Source organism: Erpetoichthys calabaricus, chromosome 17, assembly GCF_900747795.2.
Source record: "Erpetoichthys calabaricus chromosome 17, fErpCal1.3, whole genome shotgun sequence".
NCBI lineage: Eukaryota > Metazoa > Chordata > Cladistia > Polypteriformes > Polypteridae > Erpetoichthys > Erpetoichthys calabaricus.
In genome coordinates this window covers 29,202,367-29,221,276 of record NC_041410.2, presented here as the reverse complement: position 1 = coordinate 29,221,276, position 18,910 = coordinate 29,202,367, and the positions used below count along the sequence as shown (strand labels likewise).

At 35.6% G+C, this 18,910-nt stretch overlaps 1 protein-coding gene across 5 annotated transcripts in view; it reads right to left on the bottom strand.

Moving 5' to 3' along the window:
* Positions 1-18,910, bottom strand: part of herc1 (HECT and RLD domain containing E3 ubiquitin protein ligase family member 1) — a 161,074-nt gene that overhangs the window by 40,417 nt on the left and 101,747 nt on the right. For 4 of the 5 annotated variants that reach the window (XM_051920605.1, XM_051920606.1, XM_051920609.1 and 1 more), the window contains exons 35-42: positions 16,548-16,787; positions 14,310-14,393; positions 13,043-13,557; positions 10,950-11,734; positions 5,023-5,221; positions 3,730-3,890; positions 1,033-1,149; positions 81-300 (exon numbers count right to left, since the gene is read on the bottom strand). In XM_051920605.1, coding sequence (XP_051776565.1) covers positions 81-300; positions 1,033-1,149; positions 3,730-3,890; positions 5,023-5,221; positions 10,950-11,734; positions 13,043-13,557; positions 14,310-14,393; positions 16,548-16,787 — 2,321 coding nt within the window. The remainder of the gene's footprint in view (positions 1-80; positions 301-1,032; positions 1,150-3,729; positions 3,891-5,022; positions 5,222-10,949; positions 11,735-13,042; positions 13,558-14,309; positions 14,394-16,547; positions 16,788-18,910) is intronic. The other variant, XM_051920608.1, reaches the window with a different exon arrangement.

The following is an 18,910-nucleotide window of genomic DNA, read 5'->3' as shown; positions in this document are numbered from 1 at the left end:
GCAGGTTGCACACAGCTGCCCTAAATGAAGGTAATACAAGATTAAACCAAGAAAATGCAGACAATCTACCATCATCTTACCCTTCACTAAATCCATCCTCCATTTCTGTTGCATCCGCAGCAGGTATTTCGCCAGAGGAGTTTAAGTAGGATTTGCCTCCATTTGCTGATGCAGATGTTCCTGGGCATTGATCTGTAGGTCCACTCAACTGAGATCCTTCATCTTCCTCTGTGCCTGGGTGCTCTATCATCCACATAGCTAGGACTGTGATGTTCTGAGCATCTGCTTCTCCTCTAGTCCCTAAAACAAAACAACAGTTATTTTCCAAGGTTTAAAAAAAAAAAAAACAGATTTAAAGTTCATAAACATTACAAAGCAAGCATTCCTAGCAGGCATTAGACCATTGATCAAGATGTTAATGAGGAAAAAACCGAAGGAACACTTTAGTTTCCAAGTTTCACACACTATATAAAATCAGAAAAAAAAGTGTGCCTTGTCTTGTTAATATATACTTGTATGCCACATTAATAAAGGCTAAATTTATAAATTAATAAAAATTTGCATACTGAAAATATACAGTAATTCTTACACAGATCAGGAAATTAAGGCAAGCAGACAAAAAACATTTAGGAAAATAAGGTCACAAATTATTCAACATTTAATGAAAAGCCAATTTTTTTCAATAAAAGACACATCTCAGATTGTCCTGCAAATTAACATAATTAATAACAGGCTGGATTCTTGAAATGGTATCATTAAACCATCTTTTTACAAGGCACTATAAATTCCAAGATTACATTATTACAGTTTCACATTTGAAGGAAATAATGGTAACACAAAAAACACACATACTCAGTAAAGCATCAGTTACAAGGAATAGTTCTCTTTTTCTAACTTGTAATAAAATGTACTTCCTTTAAAAGGTTCATATATTTTCAAGGCAACTTAAAAATTTTATGCTCTGAACAACGCAAATCTGTTTACTCTCCCCATGCTAGGTACACATTAACAGATCTCTCATTAATTACTTACCTGTAGCTTCCATTGCTTTTGTTATTTGACGGAGAGAGAATCCCATTTCCAGCAATGGAACAGCAATGGCAGGTGGGGGAGGAGATGTAGACAGCCTGCTACTTGGATCTGACAATGCTTTAAATAAATAAAATAAGGTAACAAAGAAAGGAAAAAAAGAGCAATTTAAACATAAAATATTTTTAGAAATATAGTATTGATCATAAAATGTAAGCAAGGGTCCATCTAGTATGAATTAACTTTTTTTTTTTTTTTTAAATATTGCCCCCATCCAAGCTCCCTTGGAAATGCAGGTGCTGAACACCAACCATACACAAACTAAGGTTTCACATGGCAGAACAAGTCCTATTCTGTTTATGATAAATAGTTATAAATAGGGTGCTGCCCTCTGGATGGCCTATTAGCTCAATAATTAGAAGCAATAATATGACCCAATTCCAATGTGCTTAGCAGCATTCCACTCTAAATTCGTCTGATCTTAAACATACCAAGCACTATCCTTTAAGGCACTGGGCAGAATAAAATGCAGAGAATCTGAAAGCACATTGATTTTTTTGTGGTTTTTGGGTTTTTTTTTTTAGGATAGAGACAAAAGAAAATTGAATTTTGGTTCCACAGTCAGAAAAAATTAAATGTGTAGTCTGCGTTTTTACTTTGGTAAAACAAACCTACTCACATTTTGAAAATGTATACATTTTCTCATGTAAGCCTTTTGTTACTTATGTTTAAGACATAATTTTAGAGTTACTGCTTAATTTCATGTACAAGCTAAAAAAATCATTGACTGCTAATTCTACTCCTTTATATTTTCATTGGTGTGCAGGTTCCTAGTATTGTAGCGTGAAGAGGAAACTTAACAGGAGGAAAAAAATTAAACTTCTGGCTAGGGCATACTGATCTTCCTCTTCGTGTAACAATGACATTTCCAGTGCATTCTCTGTGATTCCGAGTCAGAAAAATAATGCTAAGTCCTAGAATATGATGTAACTTTATCCATCCATCCATCCATTTTCCAACCCTCTGAATCCGAACACAGGGTCACGGGGGTCTGCTGGAGCCAATCCCAGCCAACACAGGGCACAAGGCAGGAACCAATCCCGGGCAGGGTGCCAACCCACCGCAGGACACACACAAACACACCCACACACCAAGCACACACTAGGGCCAATTTAGAATCACCAATCCACCTAACCTGCATGTCTTTGGACTGTGGGAGGAAACCGGAGCGCCCGGAGGAAACCCACGCAGACACGGGGAGAACATGCAAACTCCACGCAGGGAGGACCCGGGAAGTGAACCCGGGTCCCCAGGTCTCCCAATTGTGAGGCAGCAGCGCTACCCACTACGCCACCGTGCCGCCCACATGATGTAACTTTATGTGAAATGCAATTATAAAAGAAAAATCTTTGTCTACTTAGTAGACCCTTCCTTAGCATCTTTACAGTGCCTTGAAAAAAAAATGTATTCTGGTCTCAAAATACTTATATATGGCATTAAAGTAAAAGTTATTTTCAACAATATGTCAAACTTTTCAACAATTTTTCAATAAGGAAAACAAAGCTTTAAAAAATATTTATACCCTTTTGAAATACAAGGCTGGCTATGCCTAGGGGCAGTCTATTAACTTATCAGTTCTCTCAATTTTTATATTCTCCTATGCTCAACTAACCAATGAGGATAAATACCACTGTTAAATTTCAACAAGAGAGCAGTAAGAAATTTTCAACAAAGCAAACAAAAATGAAGGCAAACGATCTAGGAAAGAAGTTTACTGTTTTTTTTTTTTTTTGCTTTTTTTATTGTTGGGCAGTATGGTGTATGTGTTTGATTTAAACAAAGATTTCAAGTCAAATTGATGAAAATCCCTGGCTGTGACTTTCATTTATGTGAAAAATAGTTTGGAGTCTGAATATTTTTTGAAGGCACTGTATGCTGTTTGTGACTAGGGCTGTGGATTATTCAACAATTAAGGAATAAGGTATTTAAGGTATTTAAAAGTTATTTTTTCACAAACACTGTATATATGCATTTGCCATGTGAAATTGTGTTGTAAAGTTAAGCACTTTCCCCAGCTGTGGCGCTTTAAAATGAAAGGTATGGGCCACGAAAGAAAAACATTAAAACTTGCCAATTACGTCCATTTTTCAAGCCAAGATAGCTAACGAGTATTGATTTGCACCTTCTGTGCATCAGACACGTTTGTGACAACAAAAGGGATGTGAACATAGTACCTTTATTGTATATTCCTTGTACTGTTTTACTAATGGTAAGGATATGTTTTTTATTTGCAAGTGAAAATTCTTACGTAAATAAGGAAGTAAAACAAAACACAACCAAATACATGGATGTATTTGGTAACTTTTTAAGCACCAGTGCGGGTAAGATTTTTTTTTTCTGGATATATAAAAAGAAAGTGTGAGGTAAAACAAAGAGCTCTTTTACACCGTGGTTTAATATTTTCAGGTTTGTTGTTAATGTTGTAAGAACTGACTTAAAAACTGCCTGTAAATTAGAAATACTGACCAGGTTTCACATGAAAATGAGAAAAAAAATATTTTGTTGGTGACTTGTTTATAATAACCATACACTCCCTGAAGACTTTGCCACTAGCCTTCTTCTTTCCCCATCCTTGGCTCTCAACATTAATGGGCAGTATAAGCAAACAAGAAAGGTCTAAAATTAAAGTGAAAATCCTACCTGTGCGATTAGCTGGTCTGGCAGGCTGCGAGTCAGGAGAGGTCAAGCTTTGTCTTCGTCCAATTTCATCTGATGGAGATGTTGGTAATGATGAAACAGGTGGGGTCTGTGCACGACGTGTTGGTAACACAGTGGTTGTTGGATAGCTAGAGAACATTTGCCTAAGAAGGGAAAAATCAAACATTTATTCAGTTTTTACATTATTCGATACACCTGACTTTTCACCAGTTCATTTAGCAGATGAAGAGGAGCTTGTGCATTGAAGTGCTTTGGTTTGGGGAAGCACTTGCTAGAAAATCAACAATGTTATGTTCTATGCATCACTGTGTTCATATTGATTCCACATTCTTCAACTATGGACTCCTTCTTTTATTCATGGTACCAGAAATATTCAGAATAAATAAAATTGAAGTATATATATTAAGAAAAGAGTGAAAGAGATTACTGGAAGATAATTTTAATGCTGTCCACACTCACAAAACTGATTTTCAAGTGTGAGGTAACTCTCAAAGCTAGCAAAACAATTAAGTCTTTTTATTTAGGATCTGGTCTCTTTAGAAATAAATTAACATTTTAATGATAAATCAACCAGGCTCGTCAAAATGCTAACTTCCAGACATAGACCTTTAATATGTAGATTAACAATTGCCCTATGGCTGTTAATAACCTGTAAGGGACCTTGAGAAGATGACTGTCACTGTTTCATAATATACGTGCATCATCATGAAACAACACAACTAAATCAACTCTCCTACCTATTATTGCCCATCTCTGTATCTCTTAAGATACAACAAATCCACAACACCATTGTAATGGGCAATCTTGAACTGTTTTTATTGTGCTGTAACTGTACAGTACACAGTACCTTGCTTGGGCTTACTGCTATGCTAATATGGCATTGGTATGGGCTTTTGTTTATAAAGCAGTACTAGAGGTGGGATCAATTTGGTCTAGCCCTATTTGTAGAGTTATTGTTATTTCTCCTATCTCCGCATCCAGTGCGTAGCTAAAGGTCATTAATGTATTATATAGGTGACACAAAGCTCTTGCAGCAGTTTTAAGAATTACAGGGCCTTGTTTATTCTAAAACAAGTAAATGAACCATGAAAAAAGATGCTTACCCTTCCTCTTTTTTAATTAACGGACTTAAACAGTTAAGAGATAAACTGATATGTGCATTTCAAATAACTATTTATGGAATATTTTTCTAAAAATACATTTGAAAAGAATTAAAACACAAGAAGCAAAAGGAGTTAACATTTATATGTGTTTGCTATACTTTAAAACATGTACCTGAGTAAACTAAGAGGCATGACACAAGGAGACTCGGATGCTGGAACAGTTTCTGTGTCAGTAACTGGGGTAGTTGCTGTGGTTGTGTCTTCTAGGGAACTACTCATAAACGATGTTGTACTTGAAGCTGATGGACTTGTGGTTACAGGAGTCTGTGCTTGCTGGGAGCCATCGACTTCTTCTGACTCAGGTTTCACATCTGTAAAAACCAACAATAATACATATGTTTCATACTTGAAATGACAACATAAATTTCCCATAAATTACATAAAACAAATACTGATAGTGTCATTCTTAATAAAACTTTGTATAAATAAATATGCTGGGAATGATACATTAACACAAAGGAAACCCATAAACAAAAACAATTTATAGGACGTTAGGTGCATTTGTCAGCTTTTATTAGTATGCATTGATTAAGAAATGGCCTATCCTTTTACTTAGACTAAGGAGTTGCCTTCCTTTACCTTCAAACCAAAAAAACTAAACCAAGAAATTGAAGCAAGTGTTAACGGTGCCAGGCAGACATATTAGTATACACTGTACTGTTCTATAGATGGTTTCAAGTAGGTAAAGTAAACCAGACAGAGTTTGTAGACTTGAAACATGTTCAACTGCAGAAACGCAAAGGAAAATTTAGGCTAGGCTTCAACAAGTACTCTCTTATTTTCAATATGTCTAAACCAATACTAATGTTTGTGAACTGTTTTTTTCTGCAATGTGGTAGGTTAACAGGTATCCACACTAAATGAGAAAATTACCTGTACATAACAAGAATATTACCATTAATCTGGAGCTCTGGAAAGATGTGACTTCTAGGTTGCCTAATACTACAATAACCTGAAATAATGTAGCAGACACAATGGTTTCAGTAGACAAGCAGTCATCAGCTTTGTGCTGGAAAATCCCTCTGGTTACATGTTTTGTGCCAATCTGTTCTAATCAGGTGTAATTTTGTGATTTTAAAACGCACCTTTCCTGATTATACTTTTTATACCCAATCTACACCATCCACTGTGCATACAAGAACAGTTTTTCAAGTTTCCAAAAGTTCTTAGAATGTAAACTTGTGTGTTATTCTCAGTCATTAAATAAGAATTGTTTTATTATTTGGTCAATATTTGTTTTCTTATTTATTGTGAAATGCAACATTTTAATTTGGATTATGCAGATTTTAAACTGTATGATGTTTATGCTGTTGGATGATGTGTGTTTTTAATTTTCTATTATTTAGTCTGCTTCTGATATATTTTATTAAAATCTAGTATAAAACATCTAAACCATTCTGAACTGCTTAAAGCCTACTGATCCATCTTTAAACATATTTAATTCAATACAGAGTTATAGATTCAGAGACAAAAAAGGCAGATTAAGTAAATTAGATATTCAAATGAATGCAGAAATACACTTGATTACAAAATTAGCTGGAAAAGAAACCTGCACTCACAATGGATGACAAAAAATATGTTTAAGAACCAATGATTTATACTATAAAGCTGGGGTGCAAGACTTGTTGGGGGGTGAGAGTCTTATCATGGTTGGTATTTGAACTTTAATAAACATCTAAGATGACATCTTATATTGTTACTTTCCTATAAAGGCAGATAAAATCATAATAAAGCTGAAAAATATATATTTTGAAAGTATATACATATATACACACACACACACACACATTATATATATATATATATATATATATATATATATATATATCTCTGCGGTGGGTTGGCACCCTGCCCGGGATTGGTTCCTGCCTTGTGCCCTGTGTTGGCTGGGTTTGGCTCCAGCAGACCCCCGTGACCCTGTGTTCGGATTCAGCGGGTTGGAAAATGGATATATATATATATATATATATATATATATATATATATATATATATACACACACACACGTATTTTTAAATTATTATAAACTGACAGACATGAATGTATGACAAACGTGGTAGTTTTGAAACACAAATGAATTTTATTTTAGAATGAATATAAGGAGTAGCTAGCTCTTTTTGGTAATGTGTAGACAAGCCATGGATACAAATAAACCAGTTAGAAAAAGGATGGATGGTTGGACAGACACCTGCAACCATGTCAATTACATTCAGAGAATAAATGCAACACCTGTTCCCTTATTCGGGTGAAATAATGCCCTTCATAATGTTTGGGACAAAGACACATTTTTCCTTGTTTTTACCCCTCTGCTCCATTGTTTAAAATTACAAATCAAACAACTTCAAATGTGATTAAAGTACACATTGTGGACTTTAATTTAAGGGTATTTGCATACATTTTGGTCACACCATGCAGAAATGACAACATTTTTTATACATAGTCCCCCTTTTTCAGGGCACCATAATGTTTGAGACATTGCAATGGTAAGTATATTAAAGCAGTCATAATTAGTACTTTGCTGCATATCCCTTGCATCAATGACTGCTTGAAGCCTGCGAGTCATAGACATCAGCACGTGCTGATTATCTTCTCTGGTGATGCTCTGCCAAGCCACTAATGCAGCCATCTTCAGCTCCAGCTTGTTTTGAGGGTGTGCCCCCTTACGTTTTTCTCTTCGGCCCACAGAAGACATGCTCAGTTGGTTTAAATCAGTTGAATGGGTTGGCCATTCAAGAATTTTCCATTGTTTAGCTTTGAAAAAGTCCTGTGTTGCCTTAGCAGTATGTTTGGATCATTAACTTGTTGTAGCTCTGTCCAATGCATTTGGAGGCATTTACTGGAACTTGAGCTGATCAGATATTTCTATATACCCTAGAATTCATTGTGCAAGTGCCGTCAGCAGTTACACCATCTATTAAGATAAGTGTGATAGTACCTATAGAAGCAATAACACCCCCACCATGATGTTTAACAGATGAGATGGTATGCTTTGGATCTTGGGCAGTTCCTTTTAATCTCTACACTGTGTTTTGCCATCACTCTGATACAGGATCATCTTTGTCTCTTCTGTCCATGAGAACTTTTTCCAGAATTCTGCAGGCGGTTTAAAGCACCAATTTACAAACTGTAATCTGGCAATACTGTTTTTGTGGCTAACTAATGGTTCACAGCATGGCCACTGTATTTCTGTTCACAAACTTTTCTGTTGATAGCAGTCTCTGATACATACAAATTTGCCTCCTGAAGACTGTTTTTGACAGGCATTTGGGATTTTTTTCTTTACCATAGTGAAGATTCTTCTGTCATCAGCAGTCAATGTTTTCCTTAACCTACCAGTTCCCTTTGTGATTACAGAGTTCACCAGTGCATTCCTTCTTCTTAATGATATTCTAGACAGTTGATTTAGGTATTCTTAAGGTTTTACCAATGTCTCAAATGGTTTTATTCTTCTTTATCATCAGCCTCATAATGGCTTCTTTGACTTTCATTGGCACAGATCTCATCCTTATGTTGAATAATGGCATTTACAGACTCCAAAGGTAGCAGCAGGTAGAAGCAAGCTTAGGTATCTTATGCCTGCACCAATGAAGCAATGAAACACACCTGAGTAATCGCAAACACCTGTGATGTGAATTTCTACATGGTGTGATTGAAATGTAAGCAAATAGCCTTGAATTAAAATCTGCAATGTGCACTTTAATCACATCCGAAATGTTTGATTTGTAATTTTCAACTGTGGAGAAGAGGGGTAAATCCAGGAGAAATAGCTTTGTCCGAAACATTATTTACGGCACTGTATATTAAAAAAATATTATTATTTAGAAAAATAATAATAATAATAATACTATTAATTCTAACTCTCCTGAATGGAGAACATGCTGGGTGTCTATGTGTCTGTGTTTAAGTCCTACCTAACTGACAGGCAAGAGTTTGTTAGTCTTGGTAACAGCAGATCCAGCACAATCACAGAAGGAGTTCCTCAGGGCTCTGTTGGCCCTCTGCTCTTCTGTATCTATATGCTTCCCCTTGGCCATATTATTCGTAGCTATGGACAGGGTTATCAATTTTATACAGATGGAACTCAACTTTATTTCAATGTTAAAACATAAACTTCATCAGGGCATTCTCAGCTCACAACTTACCTCAGTGAAATTAAAACCTGGATGGAGCAGAAGTCTTTCAACAAAACTGAACTCCTGCACATTGGCACTAAAGCACCACTTAAGAAAACGAGTTCCTTCTTAGTCACTCTTGACGGTGATCTCATCAGACCTTCTTCTTATGCAAGGAATCTTGAGTGTTATTTTTGATCCTTCCTTTTCTTATTCTATCCACATAAACTACATTAAGAAATTTTCCTAATTTCAACTCTGTAACATATCCCATGTTCACTCATTCTTTTCCTTTTCTAATGCTGAGAAACCTGTCCACGTTTTTATCACATCCTGCATTGATCACTGTAACTCCCTACTGGCAGATGCCACTTCTAATCTTATGTCACAGCTCTAGTTGATTCAAACTCTGCTGCAAGATTTCTAAAAAGGACCAGCAACAGTGAGCATATAACACCCATCCTGCTTCACCTCCACTGGCTCCCTGTGTCTTACAGAATTGAATATAAAATTCTATTATTAACCTACAAAGCTTTAAATGGCCTTGCACCAGACTACATCAGTGACATTCACCATCACTATGCCCCTATTCGCCCACTAAAGTCCACTGACTCTGGGCAATCTTGTTGTGCAGGTTTATATGGGTGACAGGGCCCTCGGCTGTATAGTGCCCAGGCTTTGACATGACCTCCCTAAATTAATTAGTTCAGCTGACTCCACTCATTCGTTTAAAACACAACTTAAAACACACCTGTACAGGAAGGCTTTTAACTTAACCTGATATTCTGCCTGCTCTTTCAGTCTTCCTCTCTTTTCAGATGCTCAGTATAATTTGTGTGTATGTGTGTGTGTATTGCATCAAAAATTATGTTATTTGCTAGGCTTTCTTTTAGTATTGAATTTAGTATTTTACTCTGTTTTATTGTCTTTTATTCTGTTTAATGGCTTTGCATATCCTGTATCCATCCATTATAATGTTCTACTCAGGAAACATTTGTATCTAATGTTACATATAGTATACTTGTTGTTTCTTTAGGAGACTCTGTGAAGGTCATTGAGCATGGGAAATGTGCTATATAAATAAATTTATTATTAAGTGGTGAAGTATTGCATGGTGCAGCAAACCAGGAAGGCTGAAGACAGACCGGGGGGGGGGGGGGGGGGGGGGGGTTTGGGTTTAGAGTTATCCTTTATTTGGTTTTACAACTATTTTTTATTATATATATATATATATATATATATATATATATATATATATATATATATATATATATATATATATATATATATATTTGCAGTTAGAGATCCACAAAGGGAGAAAAAACGAATCACGTATCATAAAATAGTTTTTATTCCTGAGCTTTCAACCCCTATCAGGGGTCTTCATCAGAGGATAATGCTTAGACTTACAAGAATCAAAGGCAATATATAGCATCACATTCAGTATTGGGGGGGATGGGATGGGGGGGTGGGTGGTGGTGTACTAAGTCAGTTTGATCAAGGGGGGGGGGGGGTGTATCGTTTAATTAATATGTATATGTCCTTCTTAAGTTGGCATATGCTGGGTTTATGTCCAAGTGTCTGTTGATGGCGTTTTCATCTGATAGCCAAGACTTGGCCAACTCTCTGCCGCTTTTTGTACTGGCCTTAAATTTTACTTTTACGTTGTCCCAGTTGAATGTGTGTCCTGTCGATTTAGTATGTGCATATATCAAAGATAGTGCGTCCTTTCTTCTGACGGCGTTGCGATGTTCCTGCACACGTGTTGAGATATATATTTTTATATATATATATATATATTTGACTATCAAAGTCAAAATTTAAGTCCCTATCCAACACTAAAGCACAGCCAAAATGATGGTCTGCAAAAAAACAGGGCAGTATTAAAGAAGCACATTCAGTAAACAAACTTTGCAGTTCTACTCACCTAGCTTTATTTTTCCACCAAACTGATCCTCCAGAAGACTGTTGACAACAAGTTTGTAAATCATGGCTTGGGCACGTTCAAGGTCTGCAAGTCCCAGGGCCCTTTTGATAGGTGAGCGCATGACTGCTCTTTTTACCATATGTCGCATTAGAAACTGGAGAGCAGCTCTCATTTCAGCTTCCTCTTGGATTACAGGAGAACTTGCACAGTCCGAGTTATGTCCATTTTCAGTAAGAACTTTAGGAATCAGGAGAAGTTCAGCATACTTACTACAACTCAACAATGCACTGAGGGATTTCATAGCACCAAGATAGAGATAGGAGAGCTGGATGGCTCGAATTTCCGACTGTATCACATCGTGAGCTCTTACTGCATGCTCGTGAACTTTCTTTTTCCCATCCACTTGCTGAGGCTGAGATTCTAATGCAAGTTGAGGATCTAACGAAAATGAAGATATTTCATTTTCAGACTTGGAGTTGGCTGTCACATGTGCTCTGACCTCATCTAAACTTTGGGAAATCCTAATATCTGTCACTTCCTTCTGGAAGTCTCCGCCATCTGTTTTTTGATCAATGTCACCTTTTTCTTCAGATTCATGTCTGTGTTTCTTTTCATGGCGTCTAGTGCTCAGCTTTCCTGAGTCTTCATGGATACCAGTCAGGTAGGTAAGGTCCATCAACAGAGAGGCAGTCAAACCACGAAACCTTGATACATCAAAGGGCAGCGGCTCACAAGGCTCCAGATTGTACAGTGGAGTGTCACTAGGCGACCAAAAAGTTGGGAAGCTTTAATAAAAGATCAGAATGACACAGGAAACGGCAAGTGAGGGAAAAGAGAGAAGGAAAGGTAAAGAATGTAATGCAAGGTGTGGAAAAGAACAGAGATGCATAGGAAACGACGAGTACAATAATGTCACAGTGAAAGGGGAACAGAAAAGCAATAGCACACTGGATTGGGCCTTCAGCATATTTGGTTGATAAAAATGTTTAAAAGCAAACCCAAAAATACCAGAGGTCAACTGAATACTGCTCTGAAAAAAAAAATCAAATATCCCACGATGCTTAATTATAGAAAAAAGACTGACTAAACTAATATTAATATTAGAAAACACTAAAAGGAGACAGACCAAGTTCAAAAGATCATCCTCAAAACTGACAGTGTCTCGTTATTGTGAACAGCCGTGTGTGTTTTGGATAAGATAAAAACATTATATTCCCTTGACAATCTATGGACTCTTTACTCACTTAAGCAGTAAATCTCACCTAGTACTACAGGACTGAATAGTGAAAGTCTAAACCCTGTATCTTTACAATACTACAGTGTAGGACTATCAGATGAAATGTCACTATTCAAATAAAATTAAGATTTATTTTAATCTTATTTGAATAAACTGACAATACACTATGCAATACTGGGGTATTTTAAAGATCAGTTTTTGCACATAACTTCTATTATTAGCCTCTTCTTAATTTTGACTAATTAACTTGCACTGTTTTTAGTAAAACAGAGAGGGTTCTGTTTCTTAAATACCCCTCTACAACATAATTTAAGAATAGATGGCTTGCAATTAAGAATAAATGTTAAATAATTCTATAACTCCCCAAAAATAACTTTCTGCATGTGTACCATAAACCTATATGCTATACTAACTTATGTTGTACTACTAATGTATACTGCATGACGGCAACACCAAATGAATGATAACAGCTGAAAAAGGAAAGAAAGAAATGATTTAGAGAATGAGTTTAGTGTACACAAGATTGATGACAGTTACATGTATTATACAGTTCATGCACACATGTCCTTGTTTAAAGACAGTTATAATCAAATATGCAAATGAGTGTTTAATTTATTCTTAACTAGTAATATCATGCTGTAACTTAACAAGGTGGTTCCTCAGTCACTGCCAAGCGTCACTGTAAAGCTGGAAATTACAGTGACCCGGAATAAGTCCTTTAGGGCTACAAATTAAAGAACATGTTTCCCTCCGTAAAATTTACCCTGAACATTAAAGGCAAAGAATATAAACAAATACATTACTTTTGATTTGTTCATTAAATGGGTTATACCATGATATTTGGCATTACACATACCTGATTGTTATCTCTGTTTCATCCCATTGAACTTTAGCAGAAGTGCTCCCTTCTTTCACAACACCCAAGAGTGTGGCATGGCGACCAGTCTGCTTATGAATGCATCGGCCACCAACTCTAAGGCCAGCATCAACACCACCAATTACTGCCAGCACTGGCCAGACTTCTGTGCAAAGCATTTTTAGCTGTGACTCAGACAGATCTGCCAGCCCATGCTTTCCATGTTTTCCCTTTTCATCTTCTTTCAATTCATCCTTAACATCATGCTCATCTCTACTTTGAACTGAACGACTTTTTTTTAGTTTTTCACACCCTTCCCTAAGGCAGGTTTTAATTTTCTGTAGCCGTTCCATCATATTTCTGTTGATGCAGTGAGTCCATCTGTCAGTACGGTGAAGAATGCGAACAAGCTGAATGGCAGCTTCAGCAAGGACTGCAGCAACTGGGCTGCAAATGGGGTCTCCAGGTAGCAAGTCCCGTGGGGTGCCACGCATTTGCATGTCACAAATTTTAACCTAAAATATAAACACATTATAGTATATAAAAATATGCAGTTGAATAATCCAGTCAGGTAATATTATAGCACGAGATAGTGCATTCATTTTAGTCTTTTACTAGCTAACAGAGTCATAAAATTAGGAGTCATATCTAATACAGGGGGTTGGAGCAATCAAACTCTAGCAGTTTGAACAAATTCTACCAAGAGTTTTCCAGTACAATATGATAACACATTTAGAAGAAGTGTGGTTGCATAGTTGTGCACATAGCTTTGCCTCCACTCATCACACTATGACAAACTCCAGTTTGCATTACAATCTGACAGCAAATTCAAGGAACAGTGTGGTCAGAAGAAGACAGTTTCCCAATATACTAGATCATAAACAGATGCATTTCTTATTAAAACCAGACAAAAAAGTGCTACTTTTAAAATGCAATACAGGCCACATTCTCAGCCTCATACTCTGCCTCTTATTCCCAGTCTCCAACAATTATGATGGGGCTAGTAGATGCATAATTTATTCTTTGGAAAGGTTATTTTCTCCATCTGTCAGTGAAGAAACTAAACAACATTCACCCAAATTAGTTACATCTCCTCTGAAAGCCCTGCACTGCATATATATTTTTTGGCATGCCTCATAACAGTAGGTTTAATTATAATCTGACAGAGTACTACTTGTGTTGTTTGCAATCAACTGAAGTATAACATAAAAACAGAAATGAGGGCATTCTCTTTATCAACCATCTCAAATAAACTGGTAAAAGTTACCTTTTCACCTGGGTTACTGCTATAAAACATTACGCAAGGATACAGCTCAGTGGCATCCACATCTTCAAAGGCCAATTTTGGCTCCTACACCAAGAATACACACAAAGAACAGAATTATTATGTAACACAGTTGATTCTGGTTGGTAATTATGCAACACAGAATTAATACAATCTAAACACAACTGGTCATCTTGGGTTAAAACCTTTACTAAATAAACTCCAAAAAGTATACTAAATATGCTGACACAGCCTTGATTGAAAATACTGGAAACATATGCAGAGATATCTACAAGTTATTTGCAGCTTCTACTATTTCTGAAATTTGCAATGTATTTGTTGTAGTATTATTTTTTTTAATGGTGCCTTAATATAATTATCCCACCACATTAATTAATGCCATTTGCATAATAACATTTGAAACTCACTTCTGATCCTGTTGCTTTAACCATGTTCTACCATTTCTTGGTACTGTTCTGGCAACTGCTTTTATTTATTTATTTATTTTTTAAGTGCTGACTAGGGATGTGAATAAAAACCAGTTAAATGTTTTAAATGTTTAGCTGATATGAAGATGAAATCCATTAAGGACATTAAAAAATGTAAGATGCTATACCCAAAGCCAAGTACTTGCACCTCCTTCTGCCTTCCACCCAAACACCACAATGTTCTTTAAAGAAAAGACTAAATTACAAAATAACATGAAATTTCACAAGGAAGCTATGAATTACTGTATATACTTGTGTTTAAATTCCCACAGGGATAAGTCGGGGTTTGATTTTAGCGTATAATTTCTGATATTTTATAATGTCGGTCGTATAAGTAAAATGTGGAAAACTCAAGCTATTCATCAGAGAGATTATGATATGCTAATGCTCAGGAGTGCACGGTTTTGTTTTGTTTTTTTCGTATCTCACACCCTCATACACCTTTATCATAAGAGCATCCCTTATCTACAATGGGGCGTTTGATCAGAAGAAAATATCAAGCTGGTTTTAAATTAAAAGTCGTTGAAGTGGCAAAAGAAATTGATAAGTGTGCTGCTGCAACAAAATTCACAGTGTCTGAGAAACTGGTGTGAGATTGGAGGAATCAAGAAGATGAAAAAAAAAATGTGTCAGATTTTTGAACAGGCATATAAGTCGGGGTCTGATTTTATTATCGATTTTTCGGGTTTCAAAACTTGACTTATACGCAAGTATATACGGAAAATTTGAACAGCTGAATACAAATCAAATATTATTAACAAGGTGACATCAGACAGATCCAGGAAAAATGGCTTGCTGGTCACTCTTCATTTTACCTGCTATGATGACTTGCACAATGAGAACTTAAGTGTTCTCTCACTAGCTCATTTTACAACACAGGCAGAGAAGCAACAGTGTTACAATAGTCAATCAGCCAGTAAACTAGAGTGAAAATCATACCCTAGTGAGACCAAGTTAGTGGAGTTTGTAGCAAGGGCAAATTAAGAAATGTCAGAATTTTTTGGATTCAGGACAATATAACTACTACCATAAACAATTATCAGATATAACGTTTGGATTAGATATTATGACCACTTATCTTTTAGCTAACCAACAAGCTTGATAGACTGACAGACTCATTATTTTCCAACTTATTATGTCAGGCTCTAATGTAAATCACATCTTACATATATAGGAAGTAAAAAATTATAGTTAAACTATATGGGAGGCTGATGCTATAAATTATAAATTATGAGAAAGGCTTGTGGTTCATAGCAGAGTTCTCATTGCTCACAAATACAAATTTTGTACAAAGGCAATTAAAAGATAATAGAATTAATAGAATTTTTGGTTATATAGCATTCCAGGTGGAATACAGAAGAGATTATGCTTATGACCCAAATGAACATGCAATTCCAGATGTGTTCTATTAGTTACTGTCCACACAAGGGACAAAAGCACTAAACAAAATCAAGAGAATAACTGGTGAATTAATTATAGAAAATTCTAGAAAATTTGCACCATCCAAAAATTAATTTCTACCAAAAGAAGATTAAGAGAGCACATAAGAGAAGTGTGCACAACTGTGAAGCAAGTACTGTGAATGCCAACTGCCAATTTAAAATAATTTAAAAGTCAACAAATGCCCTAATAATAGCTAAGTATAAGTTTCACAACAAATGTTAGAACCATTTATTCACTCAGAAAACTGAAGATACATGTTATAAGTTACTATGAAGAGTTGTTGAAAGCAAAAAAAGAAACAGCTACTCACCTCTCCATTTTTCCCAAACGAAATAGTTCTTGCTTCCATATCTAAAACACAGGTGATGTAATCACCTTGAGTGAAGCTTGACAATGTTAATGTTTGTTCTCCATTGTGGTAAAGATTTCCACTATATGCACGATATATCCACATGTCTGTTGTGGTTCGGTGGTTAAAATCATGAACCGGCCAGCGAGACACTCCAACACAGGTTCCTTCATTACCCCGATTTTCCTTAACAATGTAGAACTGCAATTAAACAAAAGATGAACAAATTTATACTAATTTCAGTCCTCCAAAATACAGAGATCAAAATGAGTAATCCCCTTCTCTTTGTCCTGCATGATTAATCATTTATAAAAAATTCAAAAATTTTATTTCATCCACAGTGCAAAACTCCATGAAATATATAACAGTGTTAATGCCTGGAAGTAAAGAAAACCAATAACTGAATCAAAATACTGAAATGGTAGGTGTACAAAAGAGGGATAAAAAAAACTAGCAATATTATTATTTGTACAAAAAACTGAAGGACGCGGAGTAAACCCACCAGAAAAACATGCAAATTCAAGGCAGGAAACACCCGCAGCAGTGCACCCTCCAAGCCACCGTGTCCCCACATGATTAATACATGTTTCAATGCATTTCATCATGAAAATGATATCAAGTATTTATCTTAGCATTCTACATTTTCAGAGAGCAGGAATATCGTGAAGTGAATGTATTTTGTGCGGCAATCTCTGCCTGAGCCTCCTCTTAGTGCAAGAGGAAGTCAGTTTAAGAAGCGCGTGGCGATTAACAACTGGGTTAGAGAACACTTAACATAAAGCATTTAATGTGCTACATTAACTTATGACAGGGTTTGAGAAAATCTAGTAAATTAAACATTGATTTTAGGATGAAGTTTAGTTTACAACATTCTACTTTAATGACAAAATAAACTATGAGAATAAAGTGGAAATGTCGACTTTATTCTCAACATATTGTTTTTTTTTTTCTTCACTGTGTCCGCATTTTTTTTTCTTCACCGTGGCCCTAATACACTTCCATAGGGCTATACCACAAATAGCATTATCAATGCAAGTTGCAGTTTAATTATTTATGTATATAACTTAGCTTGAAGCAAGGTCCATATTAATGTAGTTTGCCTTAGTGATGGTTCAGTTGGTAAAGATGTCATCACCAAGTTGCACTTGTTTATTTTAATTTGGTGAATATTGTGTAATGCACTTGGGCTTGAAGTCTTGGAAGTAATAGTATTATTACTGGAAACTGCACTATTATTTATTTTATTATTATTTATTAGTTTAAATATTATGCAGTTTAATGATGGTAAAGTTGTTTAAAAAGTCACTTTAACATGTCAGTGGACAGAGATTGTTAACACTAACAAAGTGCAGTTGGTTTACAAAAAATATTTGCTATTTATTCCTTGTCTAAGACATGTTCAGTGCAATACAACTTTTGACAAGCACCTCTGGATATTTTACTAAGTCTAAATGCCTCTTTGGATGGTTGAAAATATGTTGTCAAAATTTTAGTTTAAGTTGTTTGCAAATTTTGTTTAATAAAAAGGCTCTATATTTTGACTGCATCTGTCATGCAATGTGATTCCTTCTCTTCATTAGTGCCACCCCCTTGAAAACTATCACTTTATGGGGCCATGCAAACCTGTATTAATACCTGTGTACATATTAAATTTTTTTTTGTACAATGTACAATTCTCATGACAGTGGAATAGGTTATTCTTAACCAGTAATTGCAGAGGAAATGTGGTTAACATCCACTCATGGATGGGAAAAAAATACAGTCCAATACTGTGAAACCGGTATAATTTTAAAAAATACCGCGATATAGAATTTTGGTCATACTGCCCAGCACTAGTTTGAAGTGATAGTTTTATAAGAAGTTTTACAAAGTTTGTCTCTCTGAAGTCTCTTTAATAAGTCACAAGGGTTTGTGCCAGTTTAAAAAGAGCAAAAGCAGCAGTCACAAGAAAAAGAGTGTGTCAAGATCAAAGACATGAGATTTGAAATAATTCTGGACAATGAGAATCAAGAATCTTTTTTGAGAATTGGCATAAGACTTGACACTGGTCTAAATTTAGATTATTTATGTACTACGTGGAGCAGTTATGGACAGAGTTTATAGGTCTTATGAAAAGATGATTTGTTTCTTGCTGACTGCTAAGGATCATCAGGTACTGGCATAGATTCATTTATTACCAGATAAACAAAGTGAACTGAACTTTTCTAATATGAATGTAGACTGTGGTGCAATTACCCTTACAATGTATATGTGTTAATTTAAAGTTTTTATAAGATCACCTACATGGGGTTTAATTATATAGAATCACGTGGGGCATGATTTTA